Below are 18,545 nucleotides of genomic sequence, written 5' to 3'. Positions count from 1 at the left end.
TCCTGCTCGTCTCTGCTGCCAACAAAAGTGAGGGCTCAGACAGTGGAAGTATCAGTTGTCCCAAAACCCTTTCCTTTTGAATAAACCTGATTCTTTTTCTTTACATTTCACCAGCAATCGTGGGCTTTCTTCTGACTTTTCCTCTGTTGAGCACCATTTAGTTAGTACTTCTCCTAATATCTTGCTTCTCTCAGAGACCCAACTGTCAAATGATGTTCTCATTAATTACTTTCACATTTCCAACGATAACCTTCACTCATGATTACGGAGAGTTGGGAGAAGGTGGTTGATGGTGGAGGAAGCTTGAGGACTTGGGTTGGGGGGGATTGAAGACTTCGGTGGGAAGGGTTTGAAGACTTAGGATTATTTGAGGCAGTAAGGGGGGGGGGTATTGAGGACTTGCAGTTGGGAGAGGGGTTTTGGACTTGGAGTTGGAAGTGGGTGGGTTGAGAACTTGGGATTTCGAGGACTTGAGTTACATTTTACATGATGTGGAATTTCCATGTATCCCTGCTGGTGCATTTTAATTTCCTTTTCAAATTTGGGTTTGTCTGTTTAGCATTCCTATCTGAACCGATGGTTCTGATTCTCAGAAACCAGGTTGAAACCTATGCGATACGTTCATGTCCACTGTATAATGTCCTAGAAATTCCCATGAAAGTACAATGATATCTCTGAGACTCTCTCTCCTGAATGCGACTGAGGTACAATCTCCACTGTGAGCCCGAACTACATCAATGCAAACAACAACAAAACAACAACAAACATACAAATCACTAATTTGCATTGAGGTACAATTTGGCAATTTGTCAGAAGAAATAATTTCATCATTCTGCATCGCATGAGGGACACGATTTATTTTGACGAACACCTCTCTCCCCTTTTCTATATGCAGTACAAATGGTCGAGTAAACTTTCATTAAGCTGCGCACCCAAAAGGTACATTTTGATTCGCAAAAAGGAAGTTTAGTTACCAGTGAAATTCCAATTCCATCTAGCTACATCAATCTTAATCTCCATAATTGTTGCTCATAAGCAAATAGCTTTTTATTGTATTTTACATTCTTTTAATGTTTGTGCCATTTTGCTTTAAGGATACAATACTGAGGTTCCAGAACACTGAAAACAAAAAAGAGCAGACCAATAAAAGTATAACCTCTTTCACCCAATTAGTAGTGGATAAAGCTCCACAAACTGCAGTTCTCATGGGCTAATCACAGTGTGCATGTGCAGCCTTGCAATGCACTGTCCTTGTGCACAGCAGCTTAGCAGCTATCATTTCTTGGAAGCATGGCTGTGCCACTGATGCTGTGCCCCTCTACCAGTACACTGGCATTCATTTCATCAACCTCAGAAGGATGACAGGCTGAATCAACTCCGCCTGGTGTAAATTCAGCAACCAACAGGGTTCAAACTCAGAATTCCAAGATCTGAAAGCAGCCATGCTTATTAAGGGGGTCTACACGGGGGGGGGAGGGGAGGGGGTTTTAAGACCCCAAAATAGGTATTTACTCTCTTCTCTGAAAATACACACAATACTTCCATGAAACTTGACCACACCCTTCATCACCTATGACGTACCAACAGATTCAAAATCTGTGCTTATTAAGGGGGTATATATATATATATATATATATATATATATATATATATATATATATATATATATATATATATATATATACACACACACACACACACACACATACAATGTCAAGGCTCATATGAGAGCGAACACAGAATGTATAACAAGGTCAGCAGGAGACAAGAGACATAGGAGAGGGAGTGCAAAATGGTGTGGAGCAGATACATGAGGAGATCTGTGGAAGGCAGAGGGATGGGGCAGGGTACACAGGGGAAACAAGATGGACACGACAGGGACTTTCAATTCCTTACACTACAGGAACTTTCAGGAAGGAAAGCAGGTTTGGGATGGATTAACGGGGGTAGAACAGATCGTGGTTTTGGATGGGGGAAGATAATAGATGGTGGTGAACAGCTGTTTTGAAGACTTGGAGGGAAAAGTGGGATTGAACAGCGTGTGCGAGTTTGTTCCAAAGGTGGTGAAAACGAGGAATGAAAGAATGGAAGTGAGCAGTGATTCTTGATTTTGGTAGTTTTACCAGAAGGGGGTTGCTGCGCCCTGCGGAAATATGGGGGGGGGGGGGATTGACAGCAGACAGAGCAGAGGGGTGAGGCTGGAGTGGAAATGATAAAAGAAAGAAAGACCACCAACCTGCCTGTGGTGAGAGAGTGAGAGACCCAAAGACTCAGCCTGATCACAGGAGATCTTAAATGCCTTGGTTTCCACAACGTAAAGCCTTAGAAAGGTGAGAGGTGGGAGCACCAGACCAGAGGGGAGAGCAGTACTCCATCAGGCTGTGGATGAAAGCTTTGTACGTGGTCAGGAGCTCAGGTGTGCCAAACAAGGACTTTGCACGATGGAGGATGCCCAGTCGGTGACTGGCTTTGGAGGCCAGATTGGAAATGCAGCTTTTCCAGGAAAGATCATGGCAGATAGTGAGGCCCAAAAGCTTGAATGAAATGATTTCTTCAAGAGGATTGGAGAGAAAGTAGATGGGGGGCGGAGGTGGGGGTGGGGGGTTCCAGATGGTCCTTTTGGAGAGACGTAGTGAAAGTGTGAGATTTATCAGGAGTGAAAGACATGTTCCACGCGTTGGACCAGCTTGTGATTTTATCCAGATCTGCAAAGAGCGAAGACGCTGCTGCTTGCCAGTCTGAGGGATGTCAGATGGTACGGCAGAGGGTGGAGTCATCAGTGAAGATATAAAGAGGATTTTCCAGAGAGTCAGAGAGATCATTGATGAAGACCAGAAAAAGCACAGGGTCCAGAACAATACCTTCAGGAACTCCAGCCAGGACAGTAAGAGGGGATGAGAGAATTCCATTAAGGGCCACACATTGATTGTGACAGAAGAGGAAGTCTGTGAGCCTTGAAGAGAATTTGGTGAGCAGGGCAGGGTGCCAAACCATATTGAAAACACACGATATGTCTAGAGAGATGGCTCTGATTTCATGTCTGGCATTGAGGACCTCCATCCATTGTTGGGAGAGCAGGAGCAGCAAGTCCAAGATAGAGTGACCTGATCTGAAACCAAATTGATGATCGGAAATCAAGCCATTGGAGAAGAGGAAGGATTTGATGGCTGAAGCGATGATGGATTCCATAACCTTGCTAATGATTGGGAGAAGGCTGATTGGTCTGTAGTTGCAGGGATCTGTTTTTGCACCTTTTTATGCAGAACAACAATGTTCGCTGATTTCCAAGCAGATAGCAGATGACCTTGAGCAAATGAGAAGGTGAGTAAGAGCAGAGGAGCAGGTTTTTAGGACAGGTAGGCTGATGCCGTCTGGACCGGTTGCAGAATCAGAGTCGAGGTTTGACAGCAAGCTCTCCACCTTGTCGGAAGAAAAGGACACAGAATCCAGGAACAGCTGGGTGTGACTGAGTAAGGTGGGTACAGAAAGCGAAGGGTTACGAACACAAGATTTCGGTCATACCAGAGGATGGAGTACCCAGGGAGAGACACTATAGACTCAGAGACGTTTTGAGGAGGAAAATTTCTGTTAAACAGATTATCAGTGGTTGTCATTGGCAACCTGTATGGAAAGATGTCAAGTTTGAGCGAAGTCCCCAGATGTTTGAGGTCCACACTGTTTAGGAAGAGGGAGGGGAGGAGGCTTTGGATGCAGAGGCGGGAAGGGGAGGGGAGGAGAAGGGTTGGACAAGGGAGGAGGGGGGGAGGTAGGGAGAGTTGTTGACAGATTGTGGGGGATTGCAGAAGAGCTAGGGGAGAGGGCCGGAAGAGGAGGAGAAAAGGCTCGGCGGAGATGGCTTGAGGTACAGTGGGGCATAATATGAGCGCGGGCAGAGGGCAGTTGAAGATTGGAGGAAGTGGAGGGATGAGGTGGAAGAGAGAGAGAGAGAGGGGGAGAGGGAGGAGGGTGATGGGAGGGAGAATAGTGAGAGGGGAGAGTTGAGGGAAAAGGGTGAGGGGGAATTTTTTCAGAAAGGTGAGAGGGAAGCTTGGAGGGGGAAAGAGTGTAAAGGTTGCTTTGAGAGGGAGGGGTGAGAGGGAAGCTTTCAGAGGGAGGGGAGAGGATGAGAGCAGGCACGGCCAAGGGGCAGGAGGGTGTTGGGAAAGTGGAAGGATGAGACTTGGTAGTGGTATGGTAAGAATGGAGCGGGCATGGGGAGGTACAAGATTTGAGGGGTTGGGAATAGGGGGAGGTGTGATGAGAGGATAGAGTGAGCACGTTTGAGATTTTGAGGACTGCACTGATCGAGAGAGGACGATTTCTGAATGGAGCCCACAGATGTTACAATTTGCTCGTTTTGAGGACAACATAGGTGAAAAGGAAACATAGGCCAAACAACTTCGGTGAAAATTTCTGAAATACTGCATTTTCATCTGATTACTTGAACCTTGAACAGGATTTGTAAATCAGGTCACTGAAGCGAACCACCAATTATTTTTGAGGTCTAACGGTAAAAAAAGCCTGATTTCTAAAATCGTCACTTTTCATCCGATTGACTTGAAATTTGTCGAGATTTGCATAATTGGTCGTTGAATTGAACCAGAAATTATTTTCAAGGTCAAATTTGTTTTCGGGATGTTGCAAGTATCGAGCTCTGCACGACGTCTTTCTAGTCTGTATGTCAATCGCCTACAGGTCCGATCCTCAAAATTTTTCACCAATTGAAGGAGGTCGTGACAAGCTGGAAGGCTACTGCTTTTGAGGTCAACAGGACTAAAAGTCAAAAGGTCAAAGGTCAATTCACTTGATATACATACAACAGACCTTCCCCATTCACGGGAGTTACGTTCTTGAAAACCCCGACGTTGGGCTAAACCACGATGTGCAAAGTTAAGATGGAAAAATAGGGTTAGAGGAACCAACTCATGAATTTATCGACTTTTTGCCTAAACTAGTACTGTTAGTACTGTCCAGAAAAAAAAGTGAAAAACACTTAAAATTGTACTTACTTTTGATAAAGATGATTGAGGATATTGGAGGTTATTGAGATGACGTCGACGTCCCTGGCTTCGGGTCATCAGTCTTTGTGAAGAAGGAGGTTATCTTTGTCCGTTTGCCTTGTTCTGCACGTCCTTATCGACCTCCGTATGAGGCGCCACGACAGCATCTATCTCGCGCTTGAATTTGAAACACCTCTCCGTGAAGACGAGCGAAAACTTCTCAATACATGTGCCTCATTCTGCTTTATCCCAACGGTTCCCTTTCATGCTCCTCAAATTTATCTTATTTCCCTCCCTCCTCGCATCAAAACAAACAAACAAACAAACAAATCTTTTCAGTTGATAAAACCCCCCGAACTCATTCTGTCTCTTATGTCCTTTCTTGGTTCATTATTTATTTCATTTCCTCCTAAAATGAATCAACATTCCTCATGATTGAATTCATTTGCTTCTTACTTTAAAAACTTTTCATAACATTCTATAAAACCCCACAAGTTCTTCTTCTTCTTCTTCTTCTTCTTCTTCTTCTTCTTCTTCTTCTTCTTCTTCTTCTTCTTCTTCTTCTTCTTCTTCTTCTTCTTCTTCTTCCTCTTCTTCATCATCATTACTATTTACTGTCGCGAACACCCCACAATGTAATTAAAAGGCAAGCGAAACTGAATCACGCAATATCACACGATAAACTGAATCACGTGACGGTCCATGTGGCACGATATCGAAAGAGCAACTGTGTGGTGAGATGGAGAGGCAGGGTTGTGTATGCCACCATGCCAGAACGCGACAGAGCAAGGGACCCATTCCGCGATTGGCACATTTTACCACAATAATGCAACCGCGACGAGGATATCCTCGTTCGGGGCCGGGCCTGCTGCATCTAAAAACGAAAAACACGCTCCATGAAGCCATCCTTGGAGCCGTCTGACCGTATGCCGATTAATTACGTTACGTTTGAACGTTGGTTGCAGACTACATGTACGTCTATAAATTACGTCCTATTGGAAAGTACTGTTACGGCCCAGGGTTCGAGGCTCACCACGAGGGAAAGCACTTAAGTTTCTCCCGAACACCTGGTCCTGAGGCCGCCGACCACAGATAACTCCGCAGTTCAACGGGCTGTAGTTACACAGCCGAAGCCGCTTGACTTGGAACGGCGGCCAAGCAGGGTTACGCCTCAATGTTTCCGCGATACTTTTCCATTGGCATGCCAACCAAACTAGAGGCCACACCCTTGGCGTGACACCTGATGATCTTCTGCCGAGCAGAACAGATCGGTGCAACACCGGCTAACAGAGCAAATCAGGTGGGGTACAACTTCCTGTTCTTTCTTGGACAATCTTATTTGCATAAGAGACAAGGCCATCATTCAATCAGGGGAGAAGAAGACAAGAAGAACTTGAGAAGAAAAGAAAAATAAAGTACAGAGAAAAAAAGTATGGTCGATTATTTTCTCCTTCAGCTCACACAGCCCAATGAGGCTGCGCCATAATCCAAAATATATGAGAGAATTGGGGGGGGGATGGGGAAGATGGGCAGTGGTGATGCAGCACGATGAGACATGCAGCCACGTCCCTGAAGTGTGTAGACCCAGCAGGCAAGACCTCTCCGGTATGCAAGGTATGCGACTCGCATATCTTCTCACTTTTTCTCCTGTCTCTGAGCCTTCTGCTCATCGCAACACAAGCTTTTAGCACAAGGACAAGCTCTTAAGACAAGGACAAGCTCTGATGCGACTGTCCCCTTCCTCTCATATCGTTTTCTGTGTCGGCTCATGCGAGCCTCCTTTTCATTGGTGCACATCCGATGGAGGTGGATTCACGATGCAGCTTGTGGAAAATGCCATGTCATTCTGTTGTGGGAACTTTCAACGCGGTAACCACCCCTCCCTACACAAGCCCATGGCCACGACGAGAGCCCCCGCTTCCTTCCTCGTGCATAAGCGTTTACTGCGCAGTCTCCACTGTAAGCTGCCTACGAGATGTGCTACACCCCACCATGCAAAGGAAATGCGCCGCATCTCGTGCTACGGAAATGGATGTGAGAATGGACAGGCTCATGTGGGGAAGGTAATCCGATCGGCCCGAAGGACTAATGACCACAGATGGACTGAATGTGCCCAATTAAACAATGCACAAATGGAGTGAAAACGGAGAGGGATGCCGCCGGACCAAGGAATGACCAAACAGCCATGGGGTCAAAATTAAGACGGATGGGGGTGAATGAAGGATTTTCAAAATTATTGGGGGGGGGGGGTAACAGACCGATTAGATAAATGAGGAAAGATTGAAAGGAGCAGAGGGGTATGGAATGAACCGATGAGGTGAAGGAAGAATTGTCAAAAGGAGCATGGACTGATGTAATAAAGGAGGAAAGATTGAAAGTAGTGGGGGGGGGGGGACTGATTGGGGTTGAAAGTAGCACAAAGTTTGGAATGGGCCAATGGGGTAAAGAAGGAAAGATTGAAAGTTGTAGAGGGGGGAGGGGGGAAGACATCATGCCGGGAAAACATGAACTAACCAACGCATGCCACCAGATCAACCCTTAGACAAGGGGCCAAGGAACGACGAATGAAATAACCGATCCTCGGGTCTCTGACGTGCCCATGTATGCTCTCCCCCTGTGGTAAGTTTCCAAAACCGTAACAGTACCTTCCACAGTGAAGCCGTGTGACTATATATTTATTAATTACGTACTGCTTGAAGGTCGGTTGCAGACTGCATGGATATATATTAATTATGTACTATTGGAATGCATCTTTCGATGCTTGAGACAACGAAGACCACTTTGACCATTGAAGACCCTTAAGACCCCTAAAGATGCCTAAGAACCAAAAGACCCCCAAAGATGCCTAAGACTCCAAAGACCTCTAAAGATGCCTAAGACCCATAAAACCCCTAAAGATACCTAAGACCCAAAAGACCTCAAAGACCCTAAAGACCTAAAAGACCCCAATGACCCACAAGACCCTGAGGACCAAAGAGACCCAGATAACCCAAAAGTCCCTGAGGACACAAAGGACCCCAAAACCCCAATGACCCAAAACACCCCGAAGACCCAGATTACCCAAAAGACCTAAAAGACCACCAAAGACCCAAAAAGCCCAATGACCCAAAAGTCTGAGGACCCAAAAGGCCCTGAAGACCCAAAAGACCCCAATGACCAAAAAGTCTGAGGACCCAAAAGACCCAGATGACCCAAAAGTCCCCGAGGACCCAAAATACCCAAAATACCCCATTGACCCAAAATTCTGAGGACCCAAAAGACCCAGACCCCCCAAAAAACCCAAAAGACCCCGAATACCCCAAAAGACCCAGAAGACGAAAAAAGACCCAGAAAACTCCAAAAACCGTATAAGGCACATTAAGCCCCCTTTTACCTTGAAGACTCTGAAGACCCCATTTACCTTTAAGATCCTTTTGACACTTAACAGTTTTAATATAAAAAGTCCCACGAGGAATAGAAAAAGTCCCACGTGGAATATAGTAGTCCCACGTGGAATATAGTAGTCCCACATGGAATATAAAAAGTACCATGAGGAAGAGAAAAAGTCCCATGTGGAATATAAAAAGTCCCACGTGGAATATAGTAGTCCCACGTGAAATATAAAAAGTACAATGAGGAAGAGAAAAAGTCCCACGTGGAATATAAAAAGTACCATGAGGAAGAGAAAAAGCCCCACATGGAATAAAGAAAGTCCCACATGGAATATAAAAAAGTGCCACGTGGAATAAACTAAGTCCCACGGGGAATATAAAAAGTCCCACTTGTAATATAAAAAGTCCCATGTGGAATATAAAAAGTCCCATGTGGAATTAAGAAAGTCCCACGTGGAATATAAAATGCCCCACTTGGAATACAAAAAGTTCCACGTGGAATATAAAAATGCAACTTGGTGGTTGCATTTGATGTGTACATGGGAACATTCTTCTAAGTTGGGATGACCACCTCCGACCAAAAATTGCCCCCCCCCCCTTGTCACTCCCACAGGGAGCGGGTGCTTCTGGTTATGATAACCGGGCACACTGGCATTTGACATTGAATCTTTCACTTGGGCAACTACATCGATATTTACACTCAATACTGCAGGAATAAAAACACAAAAACACAATATTACATAGTAACTAGAAAGTAGCATTTGCCACAAATCCGGAAATGATTTTGGATTTTAAATTAAAGGGCAGTTGACCTGATGCCTTTGACATTTTGAACCCAAACTTAATCAGTTCATATTCCTATCAAAGTTCATAGTTTTGACAAGTTTAGTAAAATTTAATTGGCAGTTAAAGCTATCGCATGACCTTTGACCCCAAAATCTAATCAGTTCATCTTTGCATCATAATACACCTTTCTACCAAGGTTGGCAAAAAAATAAAATTTCAGCAGTTCAGAAGTTATCGCGGGAACAAAATCATCAGGCACGGTTGCACGGACAACCTGAAAACATAATTCCTTCGGCAGCAGAGGCATGAAAGCCTGTACGTATGTTCGAGATATTTCATTTGTGTCATTCCCTCCACAGAATAATCTTTGGCATCTCTACTGGGTGCCTGCCACATGCAGACAACAGAGACTCACATCCAAAACATTTCTTGAAACACTGGCTAAGTCCTTCTTGTAACAGGCGAAGGTGTGAAAAAAATGTTGTTAATCCTGAATTCCATCTTGTGTTCATGTCAAAATTGGACTACATAGTTCTGTTATGGTTTTGAAGAATTTAAGAACAAACGACAGATTATGGCACGTCTCAAAACTTCGACATTCTCAAAACAACTTGAGAATGCTAGAGATGGCTTCCTTTGCATTCATATCAAAATACTTGCTTCATGATACTGTGATGAGCATCAACTTTTTGACACTTCCATTTGTGAACGATGCCCATAGATGCGTCCTATTAGTATAACCATTAATATTATCTACAGATAAGGCCTGGTGTTTGGTGTAATGGTTAAGGTGGTTGGTTTAAGATCTTCACGTGGTTGGTTTAAGATCTTAGAGTTCTTGAGTTCAAGCCCGTTTTTTTATTAGTCGTTGAATCAACAGAAGGTAGAGCTTGGTGTTGGCTTAGCGGTTAGGGTGGTGGCTTGGGATCATAGGGTTCTGAGTTCGATCCCCGTTGGCCACTGAATTAACACCTGGGATTTGACTCTGCCTGTCATCCTTCCGAGGTCGGCGAAATGAGCACCAGTATACTGGTAATAGGGGCACTGCATCAGCGGCACATCTACGCCCTTAGAACATGATGCAGTCAAGCAGCCACAGCTGCATACGAGTAAATAAATAAATAGTCAGGTAACCGTCTAAGTACTCAGTTTTAAAGCATCACATCCCAGGGAAAGGCTTTAAAGAAGCTTCAACAGGGAACCATATTCTTAGGAAGAGGATTTGGACCTCCATCATGATGATTGCAACTATTTCAGCCACACCCGTATCAACTGTTGAGAATGTAATCAAGAAGTGGAAACCTGCAGGAAACAAAACCGGACCATGAATTTGGAAGACCAATTGACAAAAACAAAAAAACAACTCAAGAAGGAAGTGAATTCCATGGCAAATAGTTTGACAGAACAGATGTGACCGTTTCGTCACACAAAACTTCCATTTCCTGACGGGAGTGTCCATCAAGCACGTGTACAGTTTGTCACACCTTGCATTTGACAATGTGTAAAGAGTGTGGTCAGTGGACAGCATCACCTTGCGTGTCGCTGCAGTGACTAGCTATCATCGGGCTTTGAAATATGAAAATAGGTCAGGCTGATCTACTTGAGTGACGAGTCGACGTATACATTGTTCAAGTCTGCTAGCTGGCTCTGTGGAATGTGTTGGAGCATCAATTATGGGCTTGGACAAAAATGGCCAGAACACATCAATGGATGTATTATGCGAGGAATGGTAGATAATTCTACCTCCGTCCTCTCAGAGGTACAAAATGTTTGATTCATCCATAGTTGATCCATCCATAGTTGATTCATCCATTCATCCATAGTATGCTCATGTACGAGTCGCTGGTGTAAAAAGTATCCATTCGTCTCCATTGCCTCGTCCTGCATGTCACGTACGCTGATACGCATGAGGTTCTCCTTGAGCCTAACGCTCCACAGTAAAAACTAGAAGGGCACTCGGTGGAGCGCACACCTCCGCCACACAATGCCTGATCCACGAGAACATGTGGGGCCCAATACATTTTTGAAACATCGTGCTATATATCGTTTTTGGCCCCGTCTCTCAATGGTGAAGAATCATTTTAATAATTAAATAATTATCGTATCCAGATCCGGATCCGGATCTTCACCAAAATCGAATGAGTTCGTCGTTGTCACACACCCAACTTGTCCACAAAATTTAATCTCGATCCGTCCACAACTTTTTCAGATATCCTGTACATAAACAAAGACAGAAAGGGGGTGAAAACATGACCTCCTTCACCTCCGGTGGCAGAGGTAATTACAGGAAATGAATCGAACAGCAAGCAACGGACCAGGGGCACAGATGTTCACGAAAAGGATGCAGACAAGGCTTGTACTGCACAAGGCATTGCCCCATGCTGAAACGAAATGACAATTGCAGTTTAATGGCCTTCTTCTACTAGGGATTAAACTTATAAGTAAGTAAGTACAGTGTATGAGAGGCACTGAGCCATGCTGCTGCTTCTCCATGAGAAGGGATGAAGAACATGTCCGACAAATGTGACATTAAAATCACAAAGTTTGATGGACAGTACAAAACTGACACCACCTGAAATGCTGTCAACACAGGCATTTCGAGTCGTGCTACCAATGACAAACTTTCTGGAGTTACGAAAGATGATTGTGATGATGGTTTGTTCAACAATTTGTGACGACTGTGTATATATCCACAAAAAGGTCACGAAACAATGACATGGCCAAACAGCTGGAATTATGGAGGGGGGGGTGTTCAGTGGGGAGTGGGTGGTAGAAGGCAATTGCAAACTTGTCTACAGTGATCATTTAGCATTCCAAGTGGTTGCAATTGTACTATTATTTTGCTTGCAGCCTGTGGCTGCTGGTTGCATCATTGCTGGGAGCACGACTGTGCCGCTGATGCAGTGCTCCCTCTTCCTGGTAAACTGGTACTCATTTTGCCGACCTCGAAAGGATGACAGGCTGAGTCAACTCACCTGGTGCTATTTAACGGCACAGCAGGGGGTCGAACTCAAGACCCAAAGATCTTAAGCCAGACACCTTAAACGTTAAGCCAACACCAGGCTTTTGAATTGCATTAAAATTGGCTTTGAAACTTTTAAAAGAGTGACTTAAAGCTCGTGTTGTAAAAAATATAGATTCCTTATTTTGTTAAAGCCTCCCCTAACCCCAACCCTAATGCTAACCCTAAACCTATTCCCCCTTTCCTGTATCCCTACTTTCCCCATAATAAAAAAAGATGGGGATTAAAGGATTTAATCAAATGAAACACCAACTATCTCATTGGAGTCGTCAGAAGGAAACCGAATGAGTAAAAAGCATAAAGATGGAGTCATCAGTAGGAACCTGGATAGGATTCGGGTTTTTGCAGTTACAACGTTCAGATCCACTTGGCACATCCTGATGGAACAGAAAGACTGTGACAAGCAGGGGTGAGCAATGTGGAAGGAATCTGAAATTTTGCCGGGGTATCAGCGCACAAAGGTTTCCGATATTAAAGACATCACACGACATTAAAAATTCACAGTTGAGTCGTAGCAGACCGAACAGCACAGCCAGCTTAATAGCCTCTTCAAAAGGATAGCATACGCTGAGACAAAAACATGTTCACAAGCACGGCAATGGCAGGCGTAGTTGGATCCTATTCACTATATTGTCAATTTTCTCAAGTTCTGGTCCACTGAGCAGCTTGGTGCTGGAGTGCATAAAGCCTTATTGCAAATTGCCTTCACGAACGAGGGTTTGATTCCCATGGATGTTCCGCAGCAATTTCCCCTCCCCCCCCCCCCCCACCTTGTGATTCGACGGTGTCAAGCCCGGTGTTGTGTTTTTTAGCCACAGAAATGTTCACAGCTTGTCGAGAGCACCCTGGTGCTCTGTAAAATGTGTGGGCCTCCATCGCCACAAATTCACGACCCATATCCCATGCTCCCTTCTCTGTTCTTTGACAACCCATCTTCATTGTATTGATAGACAATAGACATGGCAGGTAACTCAACCCCCAACTCCGGCATTCTGCCTCGCTTGTGGTGTTCAAGCAAATGTGTCCATTGGCCACGTTGTTGCTGCATTCAATGCACAGTGAACAATTATACTTTGCTTTCACCAGTCAGTGCTGAAGGAAGATTGTTCCATTACCATTTTTGGCAAGCCAAAGAAAGAAATCGTTCCCAGCTGTAGGTGTGGATTCCATGTATTCATTTACAATGACCAAAAAACTCAAAATCTTAATAAAGCTTCAGCACACATTTACTGATGCATACGAGCAAGCGAAAAGCTTACTCCGCAAAGCGGAACCGAAATTAGGAGAAAACACGAAGGCAATATATTTGAGCGTTTCACCGACAAGAGTGCATTACGCTTTCAATAGCTACTGACCACTGGGAATAAATAAATAAATAAATAAATAAATAAATGAGGAGATAATAACAGTGTAATGTGATAATAAATATCAATGATATGTACCAACACATTGAATAATTCATCAGTTCGACCTACAGGGATGTGAAATGCCGATGTTACTGCACTACAATCATTCCGACACATATTTAATGGCTTTGTGACGAATTGTTTACACGCACACTCAAGGGGGTTTATCGAGGCCTCCACTTGTGCGTGACTGCCTGTTGTTTATAATCTGTTAAAGTCAAATATACAGACATGCATAAGGAATCTTTCCTTCCATTTGCAACTGCTCCTCGGTTATACAATTATCATATAACACATGAGACATCAATATGCTTTGGGTGAGGAGCTCTGCTTCAACGGCGCACGAGCTTGTCTGCAGTTCAATTAGGTGAAGCAACGCGACTTGGCATGGAATTCAGTCACTCAGAAATTGAGCCGTCGGGGCGAAGTGAAATTTCATGGAGAATTTCAAGCAACGTTCTAACTGTCGGACATGGAGGTGCATCACGGTGTCGTAAGCCAATATTAGGTGACATCAATGTCCTGATGACGAAGGCATATTGACGTGATGAAGTCAAGAATCTGAGATAACTATTTCACCTTCAAGCTGTTGTCGATCAGCAACAGGATCTGAAAGATGCACCTGGCACTGCTGATCCGTTGGCAGAAAGGTTACCTGGAGGCCATCGGGAAGTTGAGGCAAACCCTGGATTACATTCCTCTCTCTGTAAACACACAGGCAAGGGAAACATGGTTTTAGTCGGAAAGGTGAGAATGAGAAAAGGCTATATGGGACAATGTGCAAAAACAAATTCACATCAAAGAAAAGAGTGACGTCAGATGCTGAAGTACGAATATGTCCCAAAGGTGTGATTAAATCCGCATTAAATACAAACCTGTTCAAAACACACGTGTTATAAATTAAGACACTAGACATCTTGCTTTCATTTTCTTAAGATGTGAAACTGAGGTGCTAATCAGGGCACTTAGCACAAGTCTTGCTCGGCTTTACAGCTAAAAATGTGCAAATGATTCAGGGTTCAAAGGGTAGGCAGTAAGATGGGTTCTTACGTCGGCATGCTCCCTCCAGATGCATCAACTACACACACACTCCATCTTAATTTCCACACGCTTTAAGCACTGCCACTCCGGCCAAACACACGCACTGCTGATCGTTGTTCGATCGGCTGGGTCCGGCGCCGTCACGTCCCCCTCTATTCCCCTGGCTCAGTGCAATCGATGACTTCCTGCCACAAGTTTCTCACTCTTGCCGACGTTGGACGTGGGACTCTCCTTCCAAGCCAGCGATGAATCCGACTGCAGATATATAGGGTGTTTCAAAAGTAACGGTGCACTGAGAAAAATACTGATGTTTCATGTGTCAATTTGAATGTTAGATATACAGTACTGTAATACATATATATATATATATATATGTATATATATATATATATATATATATATATATATATATATATATATATATATATATATATATATATATATATATATATATATATATATACAGTGGGGAGAACAAGTATTTGATACACTGTTGATTTTGCAGGTTTTCCCACTTACAAAGCACGTAGAGGTCTGTAATTTTTATCATTGGTACACTTCAACTGTGAAAGACGGAATCTAAAACAAAAATCCTGAAAATCACATTGTATGATTTTAAAATATTTAATTTGCATTTTATTTCATGAAATAAGTATTTGATACATCAGAAAAACAGAACTTAATATTTGGTACAGAAACCTTTGTTTGCAATTACAGAGATCAGACGTTTCCTGTAGTTCTTAACCAGGTTTGCACAGACTGCAGCAGCGATTTTGGCACACTCCTCCAGACAGATCTTCTCCAGATCCTTCAGGTTTCGGGGCTGTCGCTGGGCAACACAGACTTTCAGCTCCCTCCAAAGATTTTCTATTGGGTTCAGGTCTGGAGACCGGCTAGGTCACTCCAGGACCTTGAGATGCTTCTTACTGAGCCACTCCTTAGTTGCCCTGGCTGTGTGTTTCGGGTCATTGTCATGCTGGAAGACCCAGCCATGCCCCATCTTCAATGCTCTTGTTGAGGGAAGGAGGTTGTTGGCCAAGAGCTCGCGATACATGGCCCCAACCATCCTCCCCTCAATACAGTGCAGTTGTCCTGTCCCCTTTGCAGAAAAGCATCCCCAAAGAATGATGTTTCCACCTCCATGCTTCACGGTTGGGATGGTGTTCTTGGGGTTGTACTCATCCTTCTTCTTCCTCCAAAAACGGCGAGTAGAGTTTAAACCAAAAAGCTCTATTTTGGTCTCATCAGACCACATGACCTTCTCCCATTCCTCCTCTGGATCATCCAGATGGTCATTGGCAAACTTCAGACGGGCCTGGACATGTGCTGGCTTGAGCAGAGGGACCTTGCGTGCGCTGCAGGATTTTAATCCATGACGGCGTAGTGTGTTACTTATGGTTTTCTTTGATACTGTGGTCCCAGCTCTCTTCAGGTCATTGACCAGGTCCTGCTATGTAGTTCTGGGCTGATCCCTTACCTTTCTCATGATCATTAAGGCTCCACGAGGTGAAATCTTGCATGGAGCCCCAGACCGAAGGAGATTGACTGTTATCTTGAACTTCTTCCATTTTCTAATAATTGCGCCAACAGTTGTTGCATTCTCACCAAGCTGCTTGCCTATTGTCCTGGAGCCCATCCCAGCCTTGTGCAAGTCTACAATTTTGTCCCTGATGTCCTTAAACAACTCTCTGGTCTTGCCCATTGTGAAGAGGTTGGAGTCTGATTGATTGAGTGTGGACAGCTGTCTTTTATGCAGATAACGAGTTCAAACAGGTGCAGTTAATACAGGTAATGAGTGGAGAATGGGAGGGCTTCTTAAAGACAAAACTAACAAATCTGTGAGAGCCGGAATTCTTACTGGTTGGTAGGTGATCAAATACTTATTTCATGAAATAAAATGCAAATTAATTATTTAAAAATCATACAATGTGATTTTCAGGATTTTTCTTTTAGATTCTGTCTTTCACAGTTGAATTGTACCTATGATAAAAATTACAGACCTATACGTGCTTTGTAAGTGGGAAAACCTGCAAAATCGGCAGTGTATCAAATACTTGTTCTCCCCACTGTATATATATATATATATATATATATATATATATATATATATATATATATATATATATATATATATATATATATATATATATGTATATATATATGTATATATATATGTATATATATATATATATATATGTATATACACACACACCATGGAAAACACAATGTGTGGTTGTGTATTTCTTGGTGTGATGTCTGTCCCCCTTCAAAAGGACTTAAGAATGGTTTTAAAAGTCAAACTTTAAACACAACCGTGTGTTCACAATGGTATATTTTTTTCAGGATGAAAGTTTTCAGGATAGTTGCTGCCAGGCGCAGCGGTTTGAGTGTGTCAAGAGCTGCAAAGCTGAAGGGTTTTTCACACTCAACAGTTTCCCGTGTGTATCAAGAATGGTCCACCACCCAAAGGACAATGGTAGGCCAGTGCTGAGTCAAAAATGGCTCATTGATGAAAAAGGCCAAAGGAAGCTGATACGAATTGTACAGAGAAACAGACGGGCTACAATTAGTCAAGTGACAGTCCAGTACAACATTGATGCCGAAAGACCCACAAAAGAATGCACAACTCGTCATACCTTGACACTAATGGGGTATGGCAGCCGATGACCGTACAGAGTTCCACTTCTTTCAGCAAAAAAATAAGAACCAGTGGTTACAGTGGGCGAAGGAACAGAAATACTGGACACTGGAGGATTGGAAAAACATTGCCTGGTTTGATGAATCCCGGTTCCTGGTGTTTCACACTGATGGGAGGACTCGGGTATGGAGAAAACCACATGAGTATGTGCATCCACCATGCAGTGTGTCAACATTGCAGGCTGATGGTGGTGGTGGTGTGATGGTGTGGGGTGTATTTTCATGGCACACATTGGGTTCCTTGATGAAAGTGGAGCAATGTTTGAATGCCACAGCATATCTGAACATCATTGCCAATCAGGTGCATCCTTTCATGGCAGCAGTGTATCCATCTGCGAATGGATTTCTTCAGCAGGAAAATGCACCATGCCACAAGGCAGACATCATCCATGGTGATGCTCATCAAAACAGTCAGTCTGATGTTTAAACGACGAATGTGGTCATCATTGGTTAAATATTTATCGGTATGTTGTCCTGATGAGGGCAAACAAACCCAAAATCTGGATAGGCGGCTCCATTTGATGTTTAACTGATGTTTGACAGTCACCATGCCGAGGCCTCTGGGTTGGAGATGATGCTTTAGTGTAGGACTATGTCCAATGGAGATCAGGTGAGTGCTCATCACACTCCACATGTTTCGATTTACCCGCCGATCACATCACGTGCCTTCTGCTTGAATGGTTTGCATTACCGGGAACAATCGTCTTGGTGGCAGACGGATGGTTGTTCTTTGAAGATTATGCGGTTTTACCGTGTGAGACATAATCCACGGTGAAGCTCACTATAACAGTTAGGAGGTGCATCTGATGTATAAATGAGGAATGTGGTCATCATTGGTTACACATTGATTGGTATGCCATCCTGATGTGGGCAAATAAGCCCGAAATCCAGATCGGTGGCTCTGTTTGATGTTGAAACTGATGTTGAAACTGATGTTGACCTGATGCTGACCATGTAATCTTTGTTTGTTTGACAGTCACCGGGCTGAGGCCTCTGGGTTGGAGGTGACACTTTTGTGTGGACCGTGTCCAATGGAGATTGGGGGAGTGCTCATCACACACTCCACATGTTTCGATATATATATATATATATATATATATATATATATATATATATATATATATATATATATATATATATATATATATATATATGTATATATATATATATATATGTATATGTATATATATATGTATATGTATATATATATGTATATGTATAT

General features: G+C 43.5%; 1 protein-coding gene across 5 annotated transcripts in view; it reads right to left on the bottom strand.

The window, feature by feature from the left end:
- The window catches only part of LOC147012574 (astrotactin-2-like), a 954,475-nt gene that overhangs the window by 167,329 nt on the left and 768,601 nt on the right, over positions 1-18,545 (bottom strand). For all 5 annotated transcript variants that reach the window (XM_085853556.1, XM_085853558.1, XM_085853557.1 and 2 more), the window contains one exon: positions 14,165-14,289. In XM_085853556.1, the coding sequence (XP_085709682.1) occupies positions 14,165-14,289 (125 nt within the window). The remainder of the gene's footprint in view (positions 1-14,164; positions 14,290-18,545) is intronic.

Source organism: Eptatretus burgeri, chromosome 14 (genome assembly GCF_056783735.1).
Source record: "Eptatretus burgeri isolate ZD-2024b chromosome 14, Ebu_testis_v1, whole genome shotgun sequence".
NCBI lineage: Eukaryota > Metazoa > Chordata > Myxini > Myxiniformes > Myxinidae > Eptatretus > Eptatretus burgeri.
This window is presented reverse-complemented; position numbering and strand designations above follow the sequence as displayed.